General features: G+C 39.1%; 1 protein-coding gene across 1 annotated transcript; it reads left to right on the top strand.

Annotated features, from left to right (window-relative positions):
• Nucleotides 1–4,586: 4,586 nt before the first annotated feature.
• Nucleotides 4,587–22,818, top strand: LRRCC1 (leucine rich repeat and coiled-coil centrosomal protein 1). The gene is made up of 19 exons (XM_054385369.1): nucleotides 4,587–4,645; nucleotides 4,842–5,047; nucleotides 5,708–5,773; nucleotides 6,527–6,694; nucleotides 8,215–8,384; nucleotides 8,485–8,691; nucleotides 9,430–9,629; nucleotides 10,905–11,088; nucleotides 11,405–11,553; nucleotides 12,645–12,849; nucleotides 13,992–14,131; nucleotides 15,402–15,603; nucleotides 16,829–17,014; nucleotides 18,225–18,399; nucleotides 19,080–19,243; nucleotides 20,079–20,287; nucleotides 20,483–20,620; nucleotides 21,401–21,536; nucleotides 22,689–22,818. The coding sequence occupies exons 1-19, from the start codon at nucleotides 4,587–4,589 to the stop codon at nucleotides 22,809–22,811; spliced, it is 3,087 nt and encodes a 1,028-aa protein (XP_054241344.1). The 3' UTR covers nucleotides 22,812–22,818.
• The last annotated feature ends 1,369 nt before the right edge of the window (nucleotides 22,819–24,187 follow it).

Here is a 24,187-nt window from a genome sequence, read left to right as displayed (position 1 = left end):
TATTTTCTGGTTGTTTTGTTTTTCACAGCAGATGTTATGACTTCAGAGGCTGGATTGCATCTATTTCACTTTGCTGTTAGCAGCCCCTCACAGCCTTACTTGCTAGTGAAATGTGATGGGAAGGCTGGCTTAATGATTCAGAAAAGAGAGCATACTTTGGGTTTTGATGTCTTTTGTGTGAAGATGATTAACCAAACACTTCAAGAAACATTGGCAACTCATGGACATGTCGGTTTAATATGTACTTCAGAAATCACTACGGTCTGGAGGTACTTTTAAAGAAAATGGCATAATAAATAAGGCTCATTTATCACATGATTTTTGTCAACAGCTTGCTTTATTTTAATGTGTCTTCAGAGACAACTGTGAGAGATGGGTAACTGTGACCTCTGCACCAGACTCAGGGAAAGGGGAAGGGTATGGCAGAACAAAGAAAGAAATCAGCCCTCCTTGTGTTATTGGCAATGACATGGACATTAATTAAACAGCCTGGCACTATTTTTCCACCATCAATATGTAAAATAGACAGTGATAACCAGAGAATATGTGAATATACCATTGCTATTCAACTTTTACCCCATGAAAAATGCATTTATTCTTTTCAAGAGATGTAGAGAAAAATGGGCAGAAAGGAGGAAACAGACTGATGAAAAGGAAGCTCACCACATACTTTAAGGGTTGTTGAGCACCCGAACTGGTACCTGAAAAGTTCTTACTTTCTGCCAGTCAGGTTGTGGAATCAGTTCTGTCCCAAAGGTCAAAGCTCAGTAATGCAGTGAACAAAACTCATGACTTCCATGGGGCCCAACTTGAAAGACACAGTGGTTTAGATGGGTCCTGAACAACAGAATTTTCATGCAAGTACAAAATAAATTCATCTGGAAAAGCAGGTTTCTGCCATATGCCATCATGTAAAAGGTGTATAGTTAAACCAAGCTTGTGCACAGACTGTTTTTGTTTGTTTGTTTGTTTTTTCGGTGGCTTGGTTAAAGTGGATTTACATCACCACACAGAAACTATGCAGCATGGTCAGTGATGTAATCCACACACAAAATAATTCTTCCATCTTCTGCAAATCATTCCAGCACTCTCTATATATTTTCACCTTCAGAAAACATGAAGTCCTACAGACTACAACAATTTTAGTTCTACATAAAACACATCTCTTCTTATAAAAAGTTATGTGCATTTTAAATTGCATTTATTCACTTCATAAATGTCAATATGTATTTCAGTTCAAGTATGCATTTACCATGTGTTAAGAATAATTCATAATAATTCAAATATTTATTCACTACTATTCATGAACTGGAAGTTAAGTGTGACAAGTGTTTTAAATGGTTACAATCTGCACAACTGCAGGCTGGGTAGAGAACAGACAGCAGTCCTGAAGAGAAGGGTTTGGGTGTGCCTGGTAATGAAAAGCACAACACAGACCAGCAATGTGCACTTGCAGCCAGCTGTGTCCTGGGCTACATCAAAAGCAGCATGGGCAGCAGGTCAAGGGAGGGGATTCTGCCCCTCTACTCCACTCTGGCGAGACTACATCTAGAGTATTGTGTCCAGCTCTGGAGGCCCCAACACAAGAAAGACATGGAACTGGTAGAGTGGGTCCAGATGATCAGAGGGCTGGAGCACCTCTCCTATTTAGCTTCAAAACTAGTTTTGATGGGACCTTGAGCAACTTGGTCTAGTAGAAGGAGTCCCTGCCTATGGCAGGAGGAGGGTTGGAGCTAGGTCTCTTTAATGTTCCTTCCAACCCAAACCATTCTATGATGATTCTAGGAGGATGATGTCATTTCCTGTTTTATTTCTGTGTGTTTTCTGAGTCTTGTGCCCCATGAATGCACACATATATTTTGATATCCAGAAATCTTCCAATTCTTTAATCTGTGTGTTCAGCCACCTACACCTGGATTTGGATTACTATTTTGAAACAATTCAATCTTACACTAAAAGTACAGCTTAAAGTACAGATGCAATTTATTTTGTTTCACTGTTCATCCTAAAGGGAATTTCTAGTATGGAAAAAGCATTTCCAAAATCTCCCAAGCAGCAGATTAATAAGGATTTTTAACTTCTGGCAAAGCTCCCTGATTTAATAAAACCCCAAAGAGATTGTCACTTTCCTTGTGTGTGCTTTCTGCCTACCGCAAATAAAATTTTGTAGACTTTCAGTGAAATGCTTTGGAGATTTACGCAAAGTGAGCTTTTCACTTTGGTGTGTTGTTGCCAGAGGAGGGGGAGGCATTGACAACATTCCTACAAATCCACCAAAACCTGGCATTCTGGGAACAGTACACTAGGACAAGCATTACTGGGGCAGAACTGGGTAAATCACAGCTGATTAGACAACAGGCAGTTTTGAGTCAAACTGCTTTCTTTTTCAGTATCTAAGGGCAGAGTCTTCTGAAGCAAATCATAAATATTAACTTCCCAGGTTTTCTGTAAGATGTCCAACTTCTCCCTCTGGCTGAAAGGAGTCTACATGATTATCTCAAGGTCTCATATGTCAGCACCTCCTGCCTCACAACCAACTATGTACTCAATACCTGGTCCCATTCACTTTAATGACATTATCCAGAGACTCAGTGGCAACGATAAATGATTACAATAACCTAAACATGTCTGTAAGACAAGCCTAAAATTCCTGCTATGTGATGCAGCATGAAAGGTTGTCTCATCACCAAAATAAAATGCCAAAGTACTGCAATTTTTATAGTCAACAGGGAACGATGACATTTATTTTGAGTGCCAACTACTGAGTTTTCTTTGACAGTAAAATGAAGTCAAGTGCTATCTAACAGCTCTGGTCAAAAGCTGAAACCTCAGCTGATCATTTAAAGTTCTCCTAGCATGTAGGATTTTCTGGTTTAATTTTCTTTCATAATTGTTTTAGCCTCCAGTGTCAAGTTTTTCATTACCAACTATCATGTTCAGCTGAGGTTATCACGATAATACCTCCAGTCACTGTAGTTTCTCTAGATTTAAGAAACAAAGCAATACAGAAAAGTGAGAACATTTTTGTTGCTTCAAATATGTATCTCCTAATTGTAACTAACTGAATTTTAGTGTACTTGGATAAGCAGTCTTGATTTCAGTCTTGCTAAGAATTTCCTGTGTGCACTCGCTAGGTCTTTCCTATGATCCATTCACTGACTAGGTTGACTACCAAGCCCATCTGTCTAAAAACTGTCAGATTTTAAAATATTTAATTCCTTTTCAGTTAACTAGACAGTGTTTTGAGCATGGCTTGACCTATCACTGCATCATCCCAAATCCTTTAAGGGGGGAAGACGTAGCAAAAATTAGAACCTAATTTGTCTTGCGAAGTTTCCATAAATAAATCTTCTGTGTTGTCTCTGAAGAGACAACTGACATCCAGGAAGGATAAAGAAGCAGAGAAACAAAGTGAAACTCTGAAGAGACCTTCTAGGGAAAAAAAAATCAGTTAATCTCCCTTGGCACATGTTAAGGGAAATACCCTGGATATAATATGGTGCACACATTTTATTTATAATCCTCTTTTTTTCTTTCTTTTTTTCTTTCAAAGTAATTTTCTTTGTCTTGCCTTGTGAAAAGAGCTCAAGAGCTCCCATTAGATACAAGCTAGTTTAACATTTGCTGGACTCCATGTGTTCACAAACTTCTGCTGAGGAAATGAGTCTGCACATAGACATATGGCAATCTACTGCCTTGGTAATATTTTTTGCCTGTTTTACTCTGCCAAACTCACTTTACACCTGCCTTTTACTAAAAGCCTTAAGGATCTATTCATTTCCCTACATCTGCTTTTACTACTGAGTAGAAACAGACCCCACATAGTCAGGTAACAACCAACCAAAACCAGAAGAAGTCACTGTTCTGTGACATTCTATGATGTTTGCACTTGCATCCCATACAGCTGTTTCATACTAGCTGTTGACTTTACTGCTCTTAAGTATTCCTTTGATAAAATCCCAACTCAAGTGTGTTTGTGTGAGCTGCTGTGTATGTTATTTGTTGGGCTATCATGTGTAAGGAAAAGCAAGGTAGGTATTTTGCAGCAGCAGATAGAGTGGCTGGTGAGCATATCCAGCAGCACTCATCTGTGCAAACACAGACATTCGAAAACTAAGCAACTAAACTTTACTAGGCTTCCCATGCAGTAAATGGAAAGAGATGGATTGAGACTCATCCAGTCCCAGTAACGGCTGCATGAACTGCCCATCTGAAGAGATTCCCCGTCTATTTTTAGATGCTTAGATGAATCTACCCCTCTTCTTATCGGGACAGGCTTCAAACCCCCCAGCATCTCTCTGCGGAGTACTCAAAGCAGGTAGGTTATGAACCCCGCCCAGAACCACCGTCCACGGCTGCCCCGCGGCGGGCAAGCAACGACTTGGCCTGCATCCGTTAGTAAGCTCCCGGATACAAAGCCTCCCGTTCCCACCCAGAGCCGGAACCGCGGAGGGAGCCAGGGAAGCGCTGCTTTGCGGCGCGTTGTCGTGAGAGGTTTGCGTCTTAGCCGTAAAGCGCGGAGCGTGGCCGTTGGGCGGCGGGGGGATTTTGAAGTGCAGCGGTGGCTTGTGCGGGTGACCCACGGTATGGCGGGGGACCGCTCCATCCCCGGCGAGCTCAGCCTCATGGATAAGGGCGTCAAGAGGTGAGGTATTTGTCGTAAGGGGCAGGCGGGTCAGGGACCCCGCTGCAGAGGGCTCAGGGAGCTGGGCCCATGGTGTGGGGTGATGAGAGGCCGCGGCAGTGGCGGGGCGGAGGACGGTGCTGGGTTGAGGGGCCCGGGAATGGAGCTGCCCGGCTGTGAAGCCGCCCGGCTGATGGCAGATACCTTTCCTTCGCAGCTTGCTGGAGGTCTCCCTGAGCTCGGACCTGCAGACGCTCAACCTGCACAGTAACTGCATCGCCAGAATCGAAGGGCTCAGCCACCTCCGTTATTTGCAGCATTTAGATCTGTCATCAAACCAAATCCGCCGGATAGAGGGGCTCAGTTCCCTGGCTAATCTGCGAACACTAAGCTTATCCTGTAACCTGATAACAAAAGTGGAGGGTCTGCAATGTTCATTTCTGTCCTTTAGGCAAATCATACAGCTTCTCCACGAGTTGTGTTAAAACTTTTTTTCTGGAAAGTATGCATGTAGTTGAGGTTATATGAAGTTAGTATGAGCTACCAACCATATTACTGTCTAAATTTTTAAGAGTATATATAGTCTGTGTAAGATTTATCATAGAAAAATGCTTTAAAAACTGGGTTTTTTATATGATCACAGAATCACAGAATGGTGATGGTTGGAAGGGACCTCTGGAGATCATCTAGCCCAACCTCCTTGCTAAAGCTGTTTCACCTAGGTGGGGTTGACTAGAAATGCATCTGGGGGGGTTTGAAACCTCTCTAGAGACAGAGACTCCACAACCACTCTGGACAGCCTGCTCCAGTGCTCTGGCACCCTCCCACTAAAGTTTCTCCTTAAGATCAAATGCTACTTTCATTTTTGTAGTTTGTCTTATCACTGGTCACCACTGGAAAGTGCCGAGCCCCGTCCTCATGACCTTTAGATATTTATATGCATTTATAAGATCCCTTCTCTTTTCCAGGCTAAAGTAATAATTTTTAGTTATTATTTTTAAAGGCCTATTTTGCTAATTTCGATTTGATGAAAGCTGAGCATTCTTCTCAAAATCTTTTTTTTTTTTCCCTCATTTTCTTTAGGGCTGGAAAAACTCTTTAATTTAACTGTAGTGAATTTGTCATATAATCGCATACATGATCTCTCTGGTAAGTGACTTTGGCTTGTGCAATGCAATAAGAAGCGTTTGCCTTCCTTTAATTTTGAAAATTTTGGCCAAGTGTGTTTTTAGAACTTTCAAGTAGTTTAGCTGATTGACTGAATAAAGCTATTAAAGGTGGCAGTTGCTTCAGCTTTCAAACATCTAACATGAAAGATTGTCTTGAACTGGAATTTATCTTTATGTATTTGGTCGAGTTTGTTCATAAAGCAGTACAGCAAATATTTCAAACTTACTTCTGAAGTGAAAATGGAATAGTCTGGGAAGATACTTCCAAAAGATTAATTTATTTCCTTTCTATAGGACAAAAATGAATCTTTGGATGTTACGTGGAAGTTCTAAATCCATTTGTTGGAATGGTCAGTGTTGCTTCTAAGTGTTAAGCCACCGAATCAAGGGAGTTTGTAACAGAAAATGGAATAGAAATAATTGGTAACAATTTTATTAATAAACTGAGTTATAATAAGGAACCTCAAGCAAAATTGTTATTTTTTCCATGCTTCTCAGCAGTTAGAAACTAATCTATTTCTTTAAAGTTAGCTCTCATAACTAGCTTGAGCATTGTACTGCATGGTAGTATGCGAGAGCTCATTAATGTGTATAGATGAGGATATAGACCAGAAGCTGTTGGATGATTTCCAATTATGATGACTATTTTTCAACAAGATGCCATTTGTTCTAAACCCTGTAGTTTAGGATCATAACAGACATTACTGGTTTGTATTTTTTCTGAAATATTCAGGATTTCAGTGCCTTCATGGAACCAGTTACAAGATTAGCCATATTGACCTCCACGGCAACTGTGTAAACAGTATTAATCACTTACTGGAGTGCACAAAGGGACTGCACTGTTTGACAAGTCTGACACTGGAAAAAAATGGAAAAGGCAACCCAGTTTGCCACACAGCAGGTATGGAGCTCATGTTGGTTAGGTACTTTGTACTCATTAGTCCAGTGCTAATCCTTAAGCTATGAGACAGGTTCTGAACCTTTTAAGTCATTCACAAACTAGCCAGCCTGTGTAAGTCTAAATTCTGTCAAAATTAATTTGATTTCCATTAACCTTCCCTGCCCCCAGGCATACACTCAAAATTGTACTTTGTTGTATGTTTTGATAAATGTCAGCTTTCCATATTTAGGTTGAGGAAGGAGGTAGAAAAAGAGTGATGGGAAGAGAAAGTATTGCAGAAATAGGAGGAAAGGAGTATGACTATTATAAGGTGGGTGGGTGGAGAATTGGAGAGTGTATGTTGAGAGACTGAACTATACAGAAAGAGGGCAGGTGTGGAAAGTAGACCATCTCCTGCTAATAGAGACCACAAGAGGAAGATCAGCACTGTTAGCCTTTCCTCCTTTTCCCACAGCTTCAGAATGCAGTGACTCTAAGATGCCCTGGAGTAACTTGGTGTTTTCATTAGAATACCAGGCAGGCGGTCACTGGACAGTGTGGGGACAAGCTGGAGGGTTATGTGTGGAGACATCCCTTTCAGTTGCCTTGCCTAGGGCTTGGGTTTAGGGGTTTGGTGACATTTAAATCTTGCATCCCGAGTTCACACAAGCTAAATCATAGCATTCTGTATTGTTGCAGGTTGTGTTTGTTTTCTCCTTTTGTGCATAACAGAAGGGAAGTGTAGAAGGGGAGGATTGATACTTTTGGGACAACTCAAAGATAATTTCATTACAAAGATCAGAGAATAGGAATTACAATAATACAAAATAGTAAACGTACCATGCACATGTAACTGACACAGGTGTAACTGTGCGGTTCTTAAAAACCTGGGAGATAACTGAGGGAAGCCAAATAAGGTCTTATTTTTTTCCAATGTTTTCAAAAGCACACATAAAAAGTTTTACAAGTGCTTTCAGGCACCACAGGAGCAGCAACAGGAGTATTAAACTCATCTAGATAGCTTAGTAAATTCCACTAGTTTTCTTCTGTAAGCGTTTACAGACCTCTTCATATCTCCATCTCTGGTGGTACTTCGTTTTGAAGCTGCAGTGTTCAAAAACCTAAATTCTAGTAATTCAAAGAAATTTCACTTTAATGCCTTATGGATTCATAATGCCTTAATTTCATCCTTTTTTTAGTATATGATGTATCTAAGCCCTTTCCACTACATTTGTCTATCCTTGCACTTGCCAGAACTGTTTTGGTGCAGTACAATGATATTAAAAGGCTGTCTGTGTGACTGCAGTGGTGGGAAAATCCTTGTGCAGAGCAGGAGTAGACAGGCAGCTTCCCAGTTGATTTGTTTTGTAATGTCATCTGTTGAAAGCCTTGTCGGTGGGGAAACGTGAGACACTTGTACATAACTCACTGGTTTTTTTCTTCTACTAAAAATCCAATGAATAATGTGTTAAGGTACCTAAAATACTCTAGACATCTCCTTGGGAGAGTAATTTCGATTTAAATGTGGTCCTTTCCTCAAGGTTATAGAGAAACTGTTCTTCGGATGTTGCCCCAGCTAACAGCTCTAGATGGCAGAAATATTTCTGGTGAACCAGTGGATCCAGCAGAAGAAAACTGCTCAGATTTGCAACATTTAGAAGACATTTTGGACTGTTTGGTTTCATCTGGGTGTCCTTCATCCAGAGATCAGGTGTCAGAGTTTATGCATACTGATTTTAAAATGGATAAATCCTATTTTTGTGTTGCTTGCAACACACTAACATTGCAAGGGTTGTCTTTCCTGTTGATAGAACATCGTTACCTTCCCGCTGGTGACACCCCACATTGACCAGGCACTGGCTCATTTTCATCAGCGTAGAAGAACAGCAGTAGAAAGTGGCAGCTCCTCTACAGAGCTTATCTCTTCTTCAGAATCAGAGAAGGCAGAACTTGATAAGATATACAGTGAGATGAGGATTAAGAAAATAGAAGATCAAATTTCACAGATACTGCAAAAGGTGACTGTTTTTTCCTCTGTGATTTCACAACATTTTGTTTGGAAAATGAAGTATACCTTCTGATAATGCAGAAGGTGGCTGGAACAGGCTGGAATATTTCTGCTGGCATGTATGTGCTGACTTTGTGCTTATGTGTTCTCAATAATTTTGAGAAACAGCAAATACAATAAAAACAAGTCTTTAAAAGTGAAGATTTCCTTTTGAATCACAAAAACTTTCATACCAAATGAAAATCATACTGTATAGGACTTGGAGAACTGTCTGATCATATACTTGATTTTGTGGGTTTTTTTTTAACTCTCAATAGAGTAACTGAACCAGGGTAAAATATGAAATGCAGCAAAATACTTGGATTATAGAGTTGATGAATATTAACTATGCTAATAGGTAATGTTGATCTGATATGTTTGTCAGGTATTATTTTTGTAATAGCTTGTGGTGTACCTTGTGTGCTTGCAAGGCTGTTTTGTTTTTTTTTTTTTTTTGGTAAGTGCTGCATTCTACACTTTGCACCAAGGTTCTGTGCCCAAGTGTTCTCAAACATACTCTTCTGTTGGGCTTACTTTAAAACAACAAAATGTTTTAACAAAGGAGGAAGGGGTTGTTTGGAAGCAGTTACTTACTTTTCTATCAAAATTATTTTGTGTGAACTTGTTAAAACTAGCACCCAAATAAGCATTAGAAATTAGCCAATTGGAAATTGTAAAATGTCTAGATAAAACTTTGATCTGTTCTTAGGTATCTGATGCCTCAAGAAGTGAAGCTCCTCCAAATGCTCTAAAAGCTAAGAGAGACACAGATCCAACTTCTGAGAGTGAAAATGAGAGTGGGAAAGAGAACAGAAAGATTGTGAAGAGAAGCAAGATCCCTACGTACCGTAGAACTACCTTATCTGCTAAGTGTCCTGCAAATCATCTTAAGAACAAAATAGCTGACAGGTATCCCAATGTTTTCCATAAAAAGCCAAAATGAATTAAGCTGAATATTGTCACAGTGAATGTAGTTTGACTTGAAACTGAAAGCAGTAGGTTGGGTAAATTTGCTCTGTTAATAACGCTCTAAAAATTATAAGCTACAGAGACTTCACTCAGTAATTTTTCTGTATGAGCATTTTCTGTCTTTAGGTGGAAAGGGAAATTGAACGGAAGTCTCTAAAACAAACACTTTCAGAACTCTAACAGCTTGTATTTTCATCTTTGTTTTAAATTGTGGCAACAGAAGAATTCTCCACAGACACAACTGAGTAAAAAATAAAAGACCCATGTAGTCAGAACAATGGTCAAGAATATAACTGCCCATATTCTGTGACAAAACTGAGGATGTCCTAGTAATTTGTTTGATTTATGCAGTAAATATTTTAAGTGATGAATAGAAGATGATATAAGCAACACTACAGGCTTGGGAAAGAATGGCTGGAAGGCAGCCCAGTGGAAAAGGATCTGGGGGTGCTGCTGGATGGCCGTCTGAATATGAGCCAGCAGTGTGCCTGTGTGGCCAAGCAGGCCAATGGCATCCTGGTATGTATCAAAACCAGTGTGTCCAGCAGGAGAGCAGAAGTGATTGTGCCCCTGTATTCAGCCCTGGTGAGGCCACAGCTTGAATACTGTGTTCAATTCGGAGCGCTACAGTGTAGGAAAGACATTGAGGTCCTGGAGTGTGTCCAGAGAAGAGAGATGAGGCTGGGGAGGGATTTGGAGGGCATCATACAAGGAGCAGCTGTGAGGGAGCTGGAGTTGTTTAGTCTGGAGAAGAAAAGGCTGTGGGGAGGTCTTGCTGCTCTTTACAGCTACCTGAAAGGAGGTTGGAGTGAGGCTGGTGTTGATCTCTTCTCCCGAGTAACTAGCAACAAGATGAGAGGAAGTTGTGCCGGGGAGGTTTAGATTGGATGTTAGGAAAAAAAATTCTTTATTGGGTGGTGAGGCATTGGAACAGGCTACTCAGGGAGGTGGTGGAGTCTATGCTTCTCTAAAATTGTTTCATAGCTATATGATCATAAGATCTTTTTCAGGTAGCATCTACTAGTATTACATCTTTTTACAGCTGAAGATGTGAATGTAGCTGTTTTCTTCATGATCTGCTTGCAAGTTACTTTATACAAAGTTTTGAACTCTGTGTAATTCATCTTCTACACAAACTGTAAAATTTTGTCTGAACCCCATTGCTCTTTAAACTCTGCATATTTTTAAATATACCTTGATGTTCTGCTATTATAGGGAAGAGAAGAATTCCTCAAAATGTCCACGTTCCAGTCAGAGAGACTGTCACCTCAATTCATCAGTGGACACGCGAGACTTGGAAGTAGTGGGAAGAAAAGCTGAAATGTTAGCTGGAAGGCAGAGCAATGTAGAAAAAGGAGAAGAAATTAATTCAAATGCCACAGAGGAATCAACATACCGAGTATGTTTCACACCATGTAAAGTTAAATACATGTACATGTACAGCCAAGCACGTGTCTCCTGGTGAGACTTCAAGATTGGGGATGACAAAAGTAATTCCATGTAGATAGAATCAAAAAATAGTGGAGTTCTTGTAGTGTCAGCTGAAATAGAATTTATTTTATTTCCCTTTATGGCTGTTTTTTGGCCTGGTCGTTTGCACTTTCCTGTGATCCGTGAGAAAAAAGTCCTACTCTATAGTTGTGAATGTTTTTTGACGTTTTTGGCTACAGTTGAATGTTTCCTAGTAAATTGATCCTTACCACATTCTTGCTAAGGCACTAGTTCAAGAACTGGATCAAGAGAAAGAAAGGAGGTGGAAAGCAGAACAAGCAGAGAAGAAATTAATAGAGCATGTCAGAGAGCTACAGAAACATGCAAAAGAAGAAAAGAATATTCAGAGCATGGCTGTGTACACTACAGACAGGTAGGGAGACAGAATGCTGTGCTCTAAGAGCCCGGTTTTTATAATTCAAGACAATTCAATTTACAGGCTTAAGAAATGAGAACCACTTTAAACACGGGAAAGCAATGCAGCAAGAAGTAGTTCTCAAATGTATCTTGGTATTATCTAACGAAATTCCTTTCTGCAGCTCTGCAGCTTTCTTCCTGTTCTTAGAACAGTATCAGTCTGTCACCTCCAATTCTAGCCATTGTTTTCCAAGCAATCTGTATCATAACTGTACTTTCAGCTCAAGCTTTAGTAGCTGTCTCATATCTTACTTGCAGCTTCTTGGTCCCAGTCTCTCCACCTCTACATACAGTTTTATTTCCTGCACAGTGCAATTAAATGAGGATGGTTCTGGCAGGCCAGTGTGGGCAAGAGGCAATAGGTTGTGCAGGTCAGGCCCAGCATATCTTCCTGTAGACTGCTGCCATCATCCTTCTAAGTTCTGAGTAGCATCCTTTTTTAACAAAGTTCTCCCTCCTAACAAAGCATTCTTTGTTGTCAGCTGTGATGGGAGATAGTTGCTCTATTTCTCTTAAATGTTGCATTTATCAAAGGCATTGTCTTTCTTCTAAGGAAGAAACAAGCCACACTCCTTTGGAATTACCATCCATGACTGCCAGTGATTATTTCCATTTTTGTCTTTTTGTTTTAGGTTCAATTCTTACCTTTATTTGCTACTATCTTGGATAAGAGGCTTATTATGTTCCTTTTCTTTTGAAACAGATCTTATATGAAAATTATTAGAGTATGTATTATGGATATTTAAAGTTTTCCAAAGAAAATTATTAAATTACAGTTGATACTATATGTTCAACTTCTGTACAAAGAAAAATAATACTTCTCTATGAGGTTGTCTCCAGCTTAGTTTCTTTTAAATGAATCTCCATGTAGGAATGCTACATGTGACTTCAGTAAGATTTTACGTGGTTTTAGTTTCACATGACAGTAAAAGCAAAGAACAAGATACAGTGTTGCAACATTTACTTACTGATGTCTTTTTCTTGATGTATTTGGCATCAAACTAAATACTAAAATATTTGTAATCAACTGTTGCATTTTTTTCTCAGGTTAAAGGAATTGATACTGAAAGAAAGAGATGTTAAAGCAAGGCTGCAAGCAGATGTCGAGAAGTTGAAGGGTGAAACAGAAAGACTTGCTAATGAGTTAAATGAGGCAAGAAATAAAGAAGCAGCATATAAGAAGGTCATACAAGCTTTAGAAGAAACACTGTCCAAGACTGAGACACAGAGATTGCATCAACGAACAAATGAGGTAAATATTCTTCAGAAACAAATAATACAACGGCAAGAGAAGGGCTGCTATAGCCCTAGATATTATGAACTGTTAGATTTTACAAGAAAGCCTTAAGTCTGAGCTCTCCATAATAAGGGCTGGGGCTTTTTTTTTTTCTACATAGTAGTAGTTAGTAATAAGTATCCAGCAGGAGGAGGGAGGTGACTCTTCCCCCTCTACTCTTCCCTTGTGAGATGCCACCTGGAGTACTGTGTCTAGTTCCTGTGCCCCCAGCATAAGAGGGACAGGGAGCTGATGGAGTGGGTCTAGAGAAGGACCATGAAGCTGTAAGTGGACTGGAGCAAGATGAGAGAGTTGGTGCTGTTCAACCAGAAGAGAAGGCACTGGGGAGACCTTAGAGCAGCCTTCCAGTACTTAAAAAGGGGCTTACAAGAAATTGGGGAAGGAACTTTTTTAACAAAGGCTTGTAGTGACAGGACAATAGGGAATGGCCTTAAACTTGAGGAGGGTGGATTAGAGTCAATTTTAGGAAGAAATTCTTTACAGTGAGGGTGGTGAGACACTGGAAAAAGCTGGAACACAGGAGGTTCCATCTCAACATGAGGAGACACTGGAACAGGCTGCCCAGAGAGTCTCCTTCTCTGGAGACTTTCAAAACCCGCCTGGATGTGTTCCTGTGTGTCTTGCCCTAGGTGATCCTGCTTTGACAGGGGGGTTGGACTCAATGATCTTTAGAGATCCCTTCCAACCCCTACCAGTCTGTGATCCTGCCGAGAAACTTGTTCGACTTCTGCAGGACGCTTTCAGGTTCTTTGTAAATTAAGTAGATGCCCTTATTCTTCATGAAAGTTGTGGGGTTTGTGTTGCAGTAAGTTAAGCTAAGACTTAATTTTAAACATCTTAAATTTCTGCATATGTAACGAGATATGTGAAGCGAAAAGAAAAAAAACTGCCTAAAAATCCCCAAACTCCTTCCTTTGTCCTGGGTCAGGTAATATAATAAAATTCCATAAACTGTTTGAAAAACACTGACAGCTGTGGTGTGTGCTGTAAACATGACTGCCCAGGTATCAAACTTCGATGAAGCACTTGTTGCTTTGTGTTCTGCTATGACATGAGGAATAAATCAGTTTAGAAAAGCTTGTTTATCTTGTACACAGATGAAACAGGTGCAAGAAGCAGAGCTGAAAGCATCAGCAAATGAAAGAGAAGTGCAGTTACTTCGAATATCCTTTCGACAACAGAAGGAGAAGGTAAAACAACTACATGAACTTCTTATACTAAGAGAGCAAGAGCAAAGGTATGAGATCTCTTTTCACAAGCTAACACTAACACATGCTAGTGTTGCAAATGTGTTTTGTCAAAATGTCTTCTGCACAGTGTGGGTGTGCGTTTGCTTGGGTTTATTTTTAATGAGAAAATGGTCTTTGTAAGAATGTAGGCATCTTTCAGTTTTCTTGCTCACTCAAGAACTTCTGCATATTTTGTCGATTCCTGACTCAGAAGTCCATGTAGGCAACTCTGTTTTTCCAGCCTGTCACTTAATAGGTTCTTGTCTTATTATATGGATGAACTTTTGATTTTAAATGCTTGGTCTTTAATGCAGGAAGTAATCAGATAAAAATAAAGTCACGTTTGAATTATTATCTGAAGATGTACCTATACCACACTAACACAAAGTGTTCCAAAATAAAGTCACCTTCTGCAGGATCTTGCTTTAGGATGGGTGGGAGGCTTGCCTGGCTGCTTTCCTCTTTTCTCTCAGAATTTCCTTTTCTGGGAGAATATAGGAACACAAGTTAAATCCCATTTAGCTAATATAGCCAAATACGAGTACAAAATAAAGTAATGGGGGGTGTGGGATATACTTGTATGTGGGGGAGCTCAATAAAATACGTTTTAGAAGGATAAATGTATTCAAATAACAAGATAAATGCAGGCTTAGATGGGAACAATCCAGTAGCTCTGTTTTATGAGATAATAATTAGAAGTTCTGAAATCTCCAAAAGATGTTATGTGAAGGACAGAGGGTATAGAATATAGAATAGGCTCAAAGCACAGGGTACTTTTTCTTCAACATTCATCTCTTGGGATGCTTCCAGACAGGAAGGAGGTTTATCCTGTGGAACCCCTCTAGGTCCCCATCACTTCTGCTTTTCAGGGTTTGGGTCTCAGTGAGCAACAGGTGTTGGGGGAGGGCGAAGAGAACGACTGCAAAAAAGCGTATCTGGCTGTACAATGCTTTTCCTTGATCCCACTGTCTCTGCCAGATCTTTGTTAACAGCAAAGCAAACAAATACAAACTAACATGAAGAGAGCAACTGAACAATTTCTACAGAAATTTGAATTAAAAAGTAAAGCTTTTTCTTAGGGGGTTTTACCAGTAGCCAGCACACTTTTCCTCATCCAAGGGCCATTGTCGTAGAAGACAGAAATCTGTTTAAAAATTAAGAAATTTATCCCATTTGTTGCTTAATTTATTATCCTTTTTAGGAAATACTAAGGAAATTAATTGAGAAAGCATTGTGAGGTACTGCAGTTCTTGTCTCAAGTATGTTTTGTAACTTCAGGAAAGAACTTGAAGCCCGAGTTGCTTTAAATGGACCTGAATTTCAAGATGCTTTGTCGAAAGAAGTGGCTAAAGAGCAGCAGAGACATGAACAGCGTGTTAAAGAACTTCAGGAGACAATTAATACCTTAAACCAGAAGTACAGAGAGTTGGAAGATGAATTTCGTTTAGCATTAACTATTGAAGGAAAAAGGTTTAAAGAGGTAAGGCTAACAGAACATTTCACAGAATCACAGAAACATTCAGGTTGGAAAAGACCCTCAGGATCACCAAGTCCAACCGATAACCCTGCTCTACAAGGTTCACCCCTAAACCGTATCCCCAAGCACCACATCCAAACGACCTTTAAACATGTCCAGGGTTGGTGACTCAACCACCTCCATGGGCAGCACATTAAAATGTCTGAGTTACCTCAAGTTAGGTGGAGCTATAGTTCTCTTAAATGTGTTGGTTTGGGGTGAGGGGTTGCGTTTTGGGTTGTTTGGGGTGGGATTTCTTCCTTGATTCTTAAGGTCTTTGCTCCAAAGACTGATGTAAAAATATTGGTAGTAGGTTTTGAAATATCAATGAATAGAACGTAGACACTGAATGCCAAGTTAGCTCTCAAACCCCCTGCATTTTAGTTCATAAGTAAAAGGTAGTCAAAAGAAATTAGAAAAACTTCTGTCTGGTGGTATTAATTTCTTTTAAAAGATGTTGAACTTCTATTAGAAAATATTCAGTTATTGTAGAAGTTCTTGTGTTGTTTCAACATGGTTATGATTTTATTTATATATATATAGTAGTGTCTCAATAATAAAAGTTCCTCTCTGTTTAATGTTTCAAAATTGAGTTTTAGGTGTGCACTTTGAAATTCAAATTCAAAACTTGCTTACTAAATTCCTTAGATTACTTACTTCTGTGGTTAGTTTTCACATTATTTTAGTCATTTAATGAAATAAAATCTCAAATGCTTCACCCTTGCTTATACTTGGTTTTCTTCATTTTAAATCAATTGGGTGCATTGGAGAAGAGGGAAGGGGAAAGGAAAAGACTGGCTTTTTTTCACCCTTCAAATCCTTCTCTTGATAGGAAAAAAAAAATTAAGTTCTTCCAGATTTTAATGTTGATCTTAACAATGAGATTATGTCAAGGCATTTTTTTTCTTTTCCTAAGCTACAGGTTTTCTGCTCTTTCAGATCCACCCATTCGTTGTTTGATTTGGGTTTTTTTGTTTCTTACAAATTTATCGCTGGGCAGAAGCAGGTTTTTTGAGTTGAAGTATCACCAACAAACTGGTACAAAACCAGTTTCTTATATTCACTTATTTCACCTACTGTTGAAGTTTTGTTTCTTCCTTTATTTGAATTCAGAAGTCATTTGGGTGTATGTATACACACTTTTTACAAACGCTAGTATTTTTCAATTTTTTTTGTGGTAAAACTTCAGGTAAAAGAGGGTTTTGAGAATGTTGCTGCTGATCTAGCTGAACATAAACAAGCTCTCTTTGAGTTGGAACAAAAAGAAAAAGAGATGGCAAGTCTGATCCAAGACCTGACAAGTCTAGTGAAAGAACAGAAAGCAAAGATTGCAGAATTAACAAAAGCGAATGAGGAAGCTACAGCAAACCTAAAGGTACTTGTTTCAAATATTTCCACTAGATACCTTAATTTGGGGGTGATACTTCATCTGTCAAAGTAACGGTTCCGTACAAGGTAAATTGACTGAAAGATGTGCATTTCCTGTTGTATTAAAGCCTAATACTCCCCATCAGCATTTATTCCTGCATCTTGCCCCTCCATTTCTCACTTGTCATGCTCCCTGTGTAGCAAAATCCAAACTCATTCTTGTCTCCTTCAGAGGTGCCCTCCTTACCTTGTGGGCACTAGCAATTTGTATAGAATGGAATCTCTAAACTGAGATTTTAAACCTGTGTTAATAGCCCTGTGCCTTTGTAAATGCAAAGTAATGGAAAATGGTTCTGCAGTGGTCACTGTACATGAAAGAAAAAATAAATTGAAAAATGAAGTGTAGTTATTAGCAGCATAATATCTCTGAGTTTCATAAAATGAGCACTATTTGTCATTATCTACTGATTGTCTACTATTAATGTTAAATACTGTGGCATGGTTGCTTTATTTTACACTACTGATCACCACATCGTGATATATTACTGCCTATTACATTAATAATTTTTTTAAATCTTAGGAATGTAGCCTGTTGTGTGATCCAGACCATATATGATCCAATCCATCTTTATGTTGAAAAGTCTGCAGTACAATCCCTGCAGAGCTGTTTCTGAGCTCCTCCCTACATGTTGCTGTTAGGGTGTCCTAACATTGTGTTGCTGTACAGAGCAGGATTCTGCCACTCAGTGACGCTGCTACAAACAAAATTTTAAGATAGGTGTAGTAAACAGCTATAACCTGTAAAACAAGAAATAGCCTGCAGAACTGAAGATAAATCCTTATTAAGCAGAAGTTCATTCCACCTTCTCTCTGTTTACTCTTGATTTGCTTTTTAAGGACTTTGTTTCTTTTTCACTTTATTTGCATAAAGTGCATTTATGATTCTAAAGAGGATTTTTATCATGGCATTGCTACTATAAGGTCGCTGTTTATAAGTCAGCTTTACGCTTTTCTGAGATTGAACTACGTTTGAAACAAACATTTGTGTTTCATTACTGGGAACAGACATAGATAGAACCCTTTATGCCAACAGAATATTCCTCAGTTAACTTAATTGGCAGTGGATAAATAATTACTTTCCTATCTGCTTTAGTATTGATTTGAAATTTTGGATGGTTGTTTCAAAGGATCTTATTTTCTAATGTTCATTCATACAGTGTCGAACTGGAGAACTTGAAACCGTGATCGAAGAGGACAAACAGAAGGCTGTTCAAGTTGAACTTCTGAAAAAGGAAAATGGAAAACTTATTTCTCAGCTGACTGCCCAGGAATCTGTGATTGATGGGTTAAAAATGGAAAGAAAAATATGGGGACAGGAGCTGGCAGAACAGGGTAAAACCATTTTTTTTTTTTCCTTTTGCAGAAAAGATCATAGTGTTCATAGTTTCAAATAAACACTCCCATGTAGTTGTAATCATGACTGTGCCTCTGGATGCATTGTTGGTCTTCCCAGTTGTAAAGATAGATATTCTGTCATATGTAGGCCATTATAGGAATTAGAACAGGAGTTGTGGGAGTTATTTGCAAATACAGTTTCCCCAAAATATCAAAATACCGTAATGTATACAAGGAACTTTAATGTTATACAAGGAACTTTTAACTATGAAACTAGGAAAGTGAGGATTATTGCATAGTGTTATGTAATGCTGCAAGTCTAATGAGAAAATTTCAGTTATATGTTGTTTAAAAATGCATTCAGTGCTGGACTTTTTTACATTTTCCCTGATTCACATGACTCAGCATCAGATTGTGGGTTCTTCAAGACTGGCTGAGTCTGTAAGACTGTAAACTTTTATCAGAGACATTTTCAAAGGCTAAAATACAGACCTTCATTTCCTCTTCAGTGTTGCCTACCTACAGATTAAAGCCCCACTGTGCTTCCAGTGGGTGAAACGGTGATACTTGTTTTTTAAGATGATTCTTACTTTCATCTCCCTGCCTCCTCCAACATTACATGTCTTTAAGTTATCTGTAAAATGAGTGTTCTAGTGTAAACATCCTGTTTTATCTAGGAGCTCACCTTGCTCAAGATCGGGGAAAACTGGAGGCAAAAATTGAAGTTCTAATGAATGAGATTGAGGTGCTAAAAAAGCAGAAGGAACAGGACAGTGATACTATAAAAATTAAAAATAAAATAATGGATGATCAGACAGAAACAATTAGAAGACTAAAAGAAGTAAGTGGCATGTCTGACAATTTGTATGCTTTGCTAAAATTAGATCTGCAGTGAAAATTGTAAAAGCTGTAACGAAAGATGGTTTCCCAGCTCAGAAGCACAATCAGGCTGTCAGTGGCAACTGATTTCACTGGGAGAAGACAATGCCCTTGTATTAACTTGATGTACAGAGACCCTAGCTGGAATCCTTCACTGGACAACATTTATGTAAAACCTGTTTCTCTTTGCATTGCTTCAAGGTATTCTTGATAATGATTTTGAGAGAGGGAAACCTAGCATTATGTTCCCTGTGTGTTTAAAAAAAAAGGGAAAAAAAATCTTAAAAGTTTGTTTCAGGTTTACTTTACAATGTAATTTTTTTCTGTGTTCTTATAAATCAATATTTTAACAGCAGAGCTATTATGTTTTGTTCTATTAATTGCATTGATCTTATCTAGAGACTTAAGACTTTATTCATCAGAGCAAATTTTGTAGCATGTCCTGTCAGTCAAGATTAGAAGCCATATAAGCCATGTATATAAGCCATGTAACAATGTGAGCTCAGTGATTTGTGTAGGTAGAATCAGTTGTTGGATTAGAGTTATATATAACTTTTTTCTTAACTTTATATTTCAGGTTTGTGTTTTGATGTTGTGGGTTTCTTTAATCTGACTTCTTGCAGATGAAAGTTATTTAACTGGCCATTACTTTACTAAGTCTTTTTCGTAAAAGTTTGGAAGACCAACTTTCAAACGTCTGTCTTAGCTTTGTACTAGCATAGACTGAACAGATATTCTTAAAGGGTAAGGATAAAGTTAAAATGGAGTTTGTGTTCTAAAATGTTTATCTTCTAAAGGGCTTACAAGAAAAAGATAAACAAATCAGAAAACAGCGTGAAGAAAATCTGGAAGACAAGAAGTGTCTTCAAGTACAGTTGGACGAAAAAGCTGCTGAATTGGAAGAGCTGCTAGGAAAAATAGAAAGGCAAAATGAAAGAAAAGAGGAATTAAAGCAACTGCTAGAAGAAAAAGAAGTAGAACTTGACGACATTAAGAATGCACACAGGTGATACATAAAAGTGGCAATAATTCTTTGGGACCATAACAGTATGCAGCACTGCTCTGAAGTTATTCTCTATTCAGAGAGTATGGCTTGCTATAAAACCCACAGAAATGTGGAAAAATTGAAGCATGGAAAAATTTTTTTCTGCCCTCCTAAGTTGTATCTACATTCATTGTAAATATGTGCATATTATTTCAGTGCACTGAAAAGGAAGTGGCAAGGTAAAGGAGAGCTACTGAGCCAGCTGGAAGTGCAGGTTAAACAAATGAAGGAGAGCTTTGACATGAAAGAGAAGAAGCTGATTGAAGAGAGAAATAAAAGTCTTCAAACTCAGAGGTGAACACTTTAATAGATTATTTTGCCACTGCTCAGTTAGTATAGAATTGCACTCTTAATAGGAGTACAAAGATGCTTGATTATATGGTAACAGAAAGTGTAATGCCTTCTAAGGACTTTATGAGCCCAGCTGCTGCAGGCTGTGTGTGTAGAATTCTTGCTATGCAAGTGACTTACTTCATGGAACAAGCATTCAGGTACTGCATGCATCATTGAAACTTCTTAGCTATGTTCCCGTTTTCTTTGAGAATACTGGAGCCTATGCAGTTGTTGGAACATCGAGTAGTGAAACTGAAATTTTGTCCCAAATAATTCTGGTTTGTTTCACAATTTTGGTGTAAATAAATTGTACATTAGAATAATTTACCTTGCTTTCTGTTACTATATATTTTAGAATTATAAAAGCAGAATTTACTTGGAGTCACTGAAATGCTTACTGCTGTGAAAGCACATGCTTCTCTGTTTCTGTGAGACACAGGCTTACATTTACAGTTCAGTCATTGACTTCTTAGGAAGCAAAAGCATAATATGTAGATGTTTGAAAACAAGTGGTGTTCTTATCCATGTTGACAGTAGCTAGCCTTTGCTAGTCTTTAAATCCTTCTGCTGAGAGGACTAACTAAAACATGTACTTAAGAAAACAGGACGTCTTCTGACGCTAGCTATTGAATAATTGTGTTCATGCTTATGTTAAAACCTTGTTGAAGGCAGGATTGGACAAAGCAAAATACTTCAGTTGTTTGCAGAAGTGATTTACCTTTTTTTTTAATCATTTTTTAGGATTGCTGTGGAAAAGCTTCAAAAAATGGATGGTGCTTTTAGAAAACAACTTGAGTCAATACTGGCAGCTCATCAGGAAGAACTACTGCGGATAACAAGTGAAAAGGAAAAGGAAATTGAAGCAGCAAATGAAAAAGTAACTGAAATACTAAATTCATGTTTGCTGTGTTTGCATTTTTATTCTACAGCTGCTAAAGCAGTGGTGCTTGGAAGTCACCTGTGTATCTGTCTGGCTCATCTCTGGAGCAAAACAGCCCTGGTTTAGCACTCAGTCTTTGCACAGTAAGAAAATCCCTAGAACTGTACCATCACAATGGTCAATATTCAAGTGAAGTAAAGTTGTCTGCTTTGTGTCTGTTGTGAGTCAACAGCTAAACATTTCCTCTTTTATACAGGCAAGAATTATGTCAGATAATCCATTTACCTCACTTACACTGATGTTAACACTTACTGTTCCTGGCATAATAGTATGACAAACAGGATGAGGGAAGTACTTAGCACTGGTGAGGCCACACCTTGAGGACTGGGTTCAGTTTTGGGCCCCTTACTACAAGATAGACAGTGAGGTGTTGTAGTGTACCCAGAGAAGGGCAACAAAGCTGGTGAAGGTTCTGGAGAACAGGTCTGGTGAGGAGCAACTGAGAGAACTGGGGTTGTTTAGACTGCAGAAAAGGAGGCTGAGGGGCTCTCTACAACTACCTTAAAGGAGGTTGTAGTGAGGTATGTCTTAGACTCTTGATGGTAACAATTGATAGGATGAGAGGAAATGCCTGGGAAGAGATTAAGGTTGGATGTTAGAAGAAATTGCTTCACTGAAAGGGTTCTCAAAAGACTGGAACAGGCTCCCCAGGAGGTGGTTGAATCCTGTCCCTGGAGGTGTTTCAAAGAGGCAGAGATGTGCTGAAGGACATGGTTTAGCACCAGACTTGATAGGGTTAGAGAATGGTTGGACTCAATGATCTTAAAGGCCTTTTCCAGCTCAGATGTTTCTATGGTTCTGTATACTGCATGCTTCCTTGGTGTGACAACTGGGCTTTTCCTGCATGGTGAGTGTTTGGTATATTTTGGTATGTTACCAGCTCTCTCCTGGCAAATTAGTACCATTTTTTTACCAGAATCTAATAAATTCTGCTACTGCATCAGATGTCCAAAGCCATCTGTTGCTTATTTAAACATAAGCAATGCAAGAGTGATAGGCTTATCAGCGTTAAAAATTGCCAAGATGGTATGGGTTTGGGTGTATTAAGGAACAGCAAGATTTTTGTTTGACCTCTGTGTGCTCTCTCAGGTTTACTGCGTTGAAGAAGAAATGCGGCAGCTTCTGCAGGAAACAGCAAACAGTAAAAAAGCCATGGAAAATAAAATCAGACGCCTTACAGATGCCCTGAATGATATTCAACAAGATCTTTGAGGATGATGAATATATACACTAAAAATGTGTATAACACAGTCTTAAATTCGTACACCGCAATGCACTTTTCCCTGTTTTCTAAAGAGTAAGTTCTTTGAGATGTATTTTGATGGTTCAGCTGTCAATATTTTTATATTGTTTTAATAATAAATAGTTATTTCTAAGCTCTGGTTATTTTTAACTGCTTTGTTAAAGTGGGTCAATAAACATACGAAATTAGGAGTTAGCATGTTGAATGAGAGGAACAAAACAAGGGCAAGTGGTAAGGTATTGCACCTAGGGAGGAATAACCCCATGTATCAGTACAGATATGGGGCTGACCTGCTGGAAAGCAGCTCTCTGGAAAAAGACTTGGGACTCCTAGTGGACAGCAGGATTACCATGAGCCAGCAACGTGCCCTTGTGGCCAAGAAGGCCAATGGCATCCTAGGGTGCACCAAGAAGACTGTGGCAAGCAGGTCGAGGGAGGTTCTTCTCCCCTTCTCTGCCCTGGTAAGGCTTCATTCGAAGTACTGTGTCCAGTTCTGGTTTCCCCAGTTCAAGGAGAGGGAACTGCTTGAGAAGGTACAGCAAAGGGCTACAAAGATTGTCAGGGGACTAGAATCTCTCTCTCTTACAAAGAAAGGCTGCGGGACTTGGGGCTTTTTAGCCTAGGGAGGACTGAGGGCAGATCTTACCAATGCTTATAAATACTTAATGGGTTGGCATCAGGAGGGTGGAGCCAGTCTTTTTTCAGTGGTGCCTAGTGACAGGACAAGAGGTAATGGGCCCAAACTTGAACATAAGAAGTTCCATTTAAACATGAGGAGGAGCTTTACTTTGAGGGTGGTAGAGCCTAGAGGTGGTTGAGTCTCCTCCGGAGTCATTCATAACCCACCTTGATGCCACCTTGTGCAACCTGCTGTCTGTGAACGTGTTCTGGCAGAGGTCCCTTCCAACCCCCTTCTGTGATTCCATGAAAAGAAGGTTGGGCCTTTGCGTCTAAAATAGGAGACTAAAGCTTTGCTTCACTGGGGTAAAGATTCTTACAATGAAAGATCCTAGAATTTACCTGAAAATGCATTTAATCTGCTGCTGTTGATGAAGAATGCATGACTTGTCGTTTGTTTTACAGCGTAGTCTGGTTCTCAACAGCAGCAGGTTTTCTACCAGGCTTTCAAAAGGTAGGAGATAAAAGGTTCTTACAGAAACTAATTGTAAGCCTCATGTTAGTAGAATTGTTGTCCATCTCTCAGTGGAGACATTACCATCTCCACCAAACTCAGGCATTTATTTTGTTTGCTTGTTCTCAGAAGATCCTCAACTGTTTCTTCACTACACCATACTCTGAAGGGTTTAGTACTGGAATGGTAAGTAAAAACCAGTTACTAGTTGGT

Source organism: Indicator indicator, chromosome 12 (assembly GCF_027791375.1).
Source record: "Indicator indicator isolate 239-I01 chromosome 12, UM_Iind_1.1, whole genome shotgun sequence".
Classification (NCBI taxonomy): domain Eukaryota; kingdom Metazoa; phylum Chordata; class Aves; order Piciformes; family Indicatoridae; genus Indicator; species Indicator indicator.
The sequence above is the reverse complement of the archived record's forward strand: the minus strand, read 5'-3'. Positions and strand labels throughout refer to the sequence as shown.

What these genes read in the sequence shown, in the direction of transcription:
- LRRCC1 (XM_054385369.1), top strand. Translation starts at nt 4,587, where the DNA reads ATGGCGGGGGACCGCTCCATCCCCGGCGAGCTCAGCCTCATGGATAAG. An exon ending in TCGCATACATGATCTCTCTG is followed by an intron (nt 5,774 to 6,526) that starts GTAAGTGACTTT and finishes TGAAATATTCAG; the next exon opens with GATTTCAGTGCCTTCATGGA. An exon ending in TTTCACAGATACTGCAAAAG is followed by an intron (nt 8,692 to 9,429) that starts GTGACTGTTTTT and finishes ATCTGTTCTTAG; the next exon opens with GTATCTGATGCCTCAAGAAG.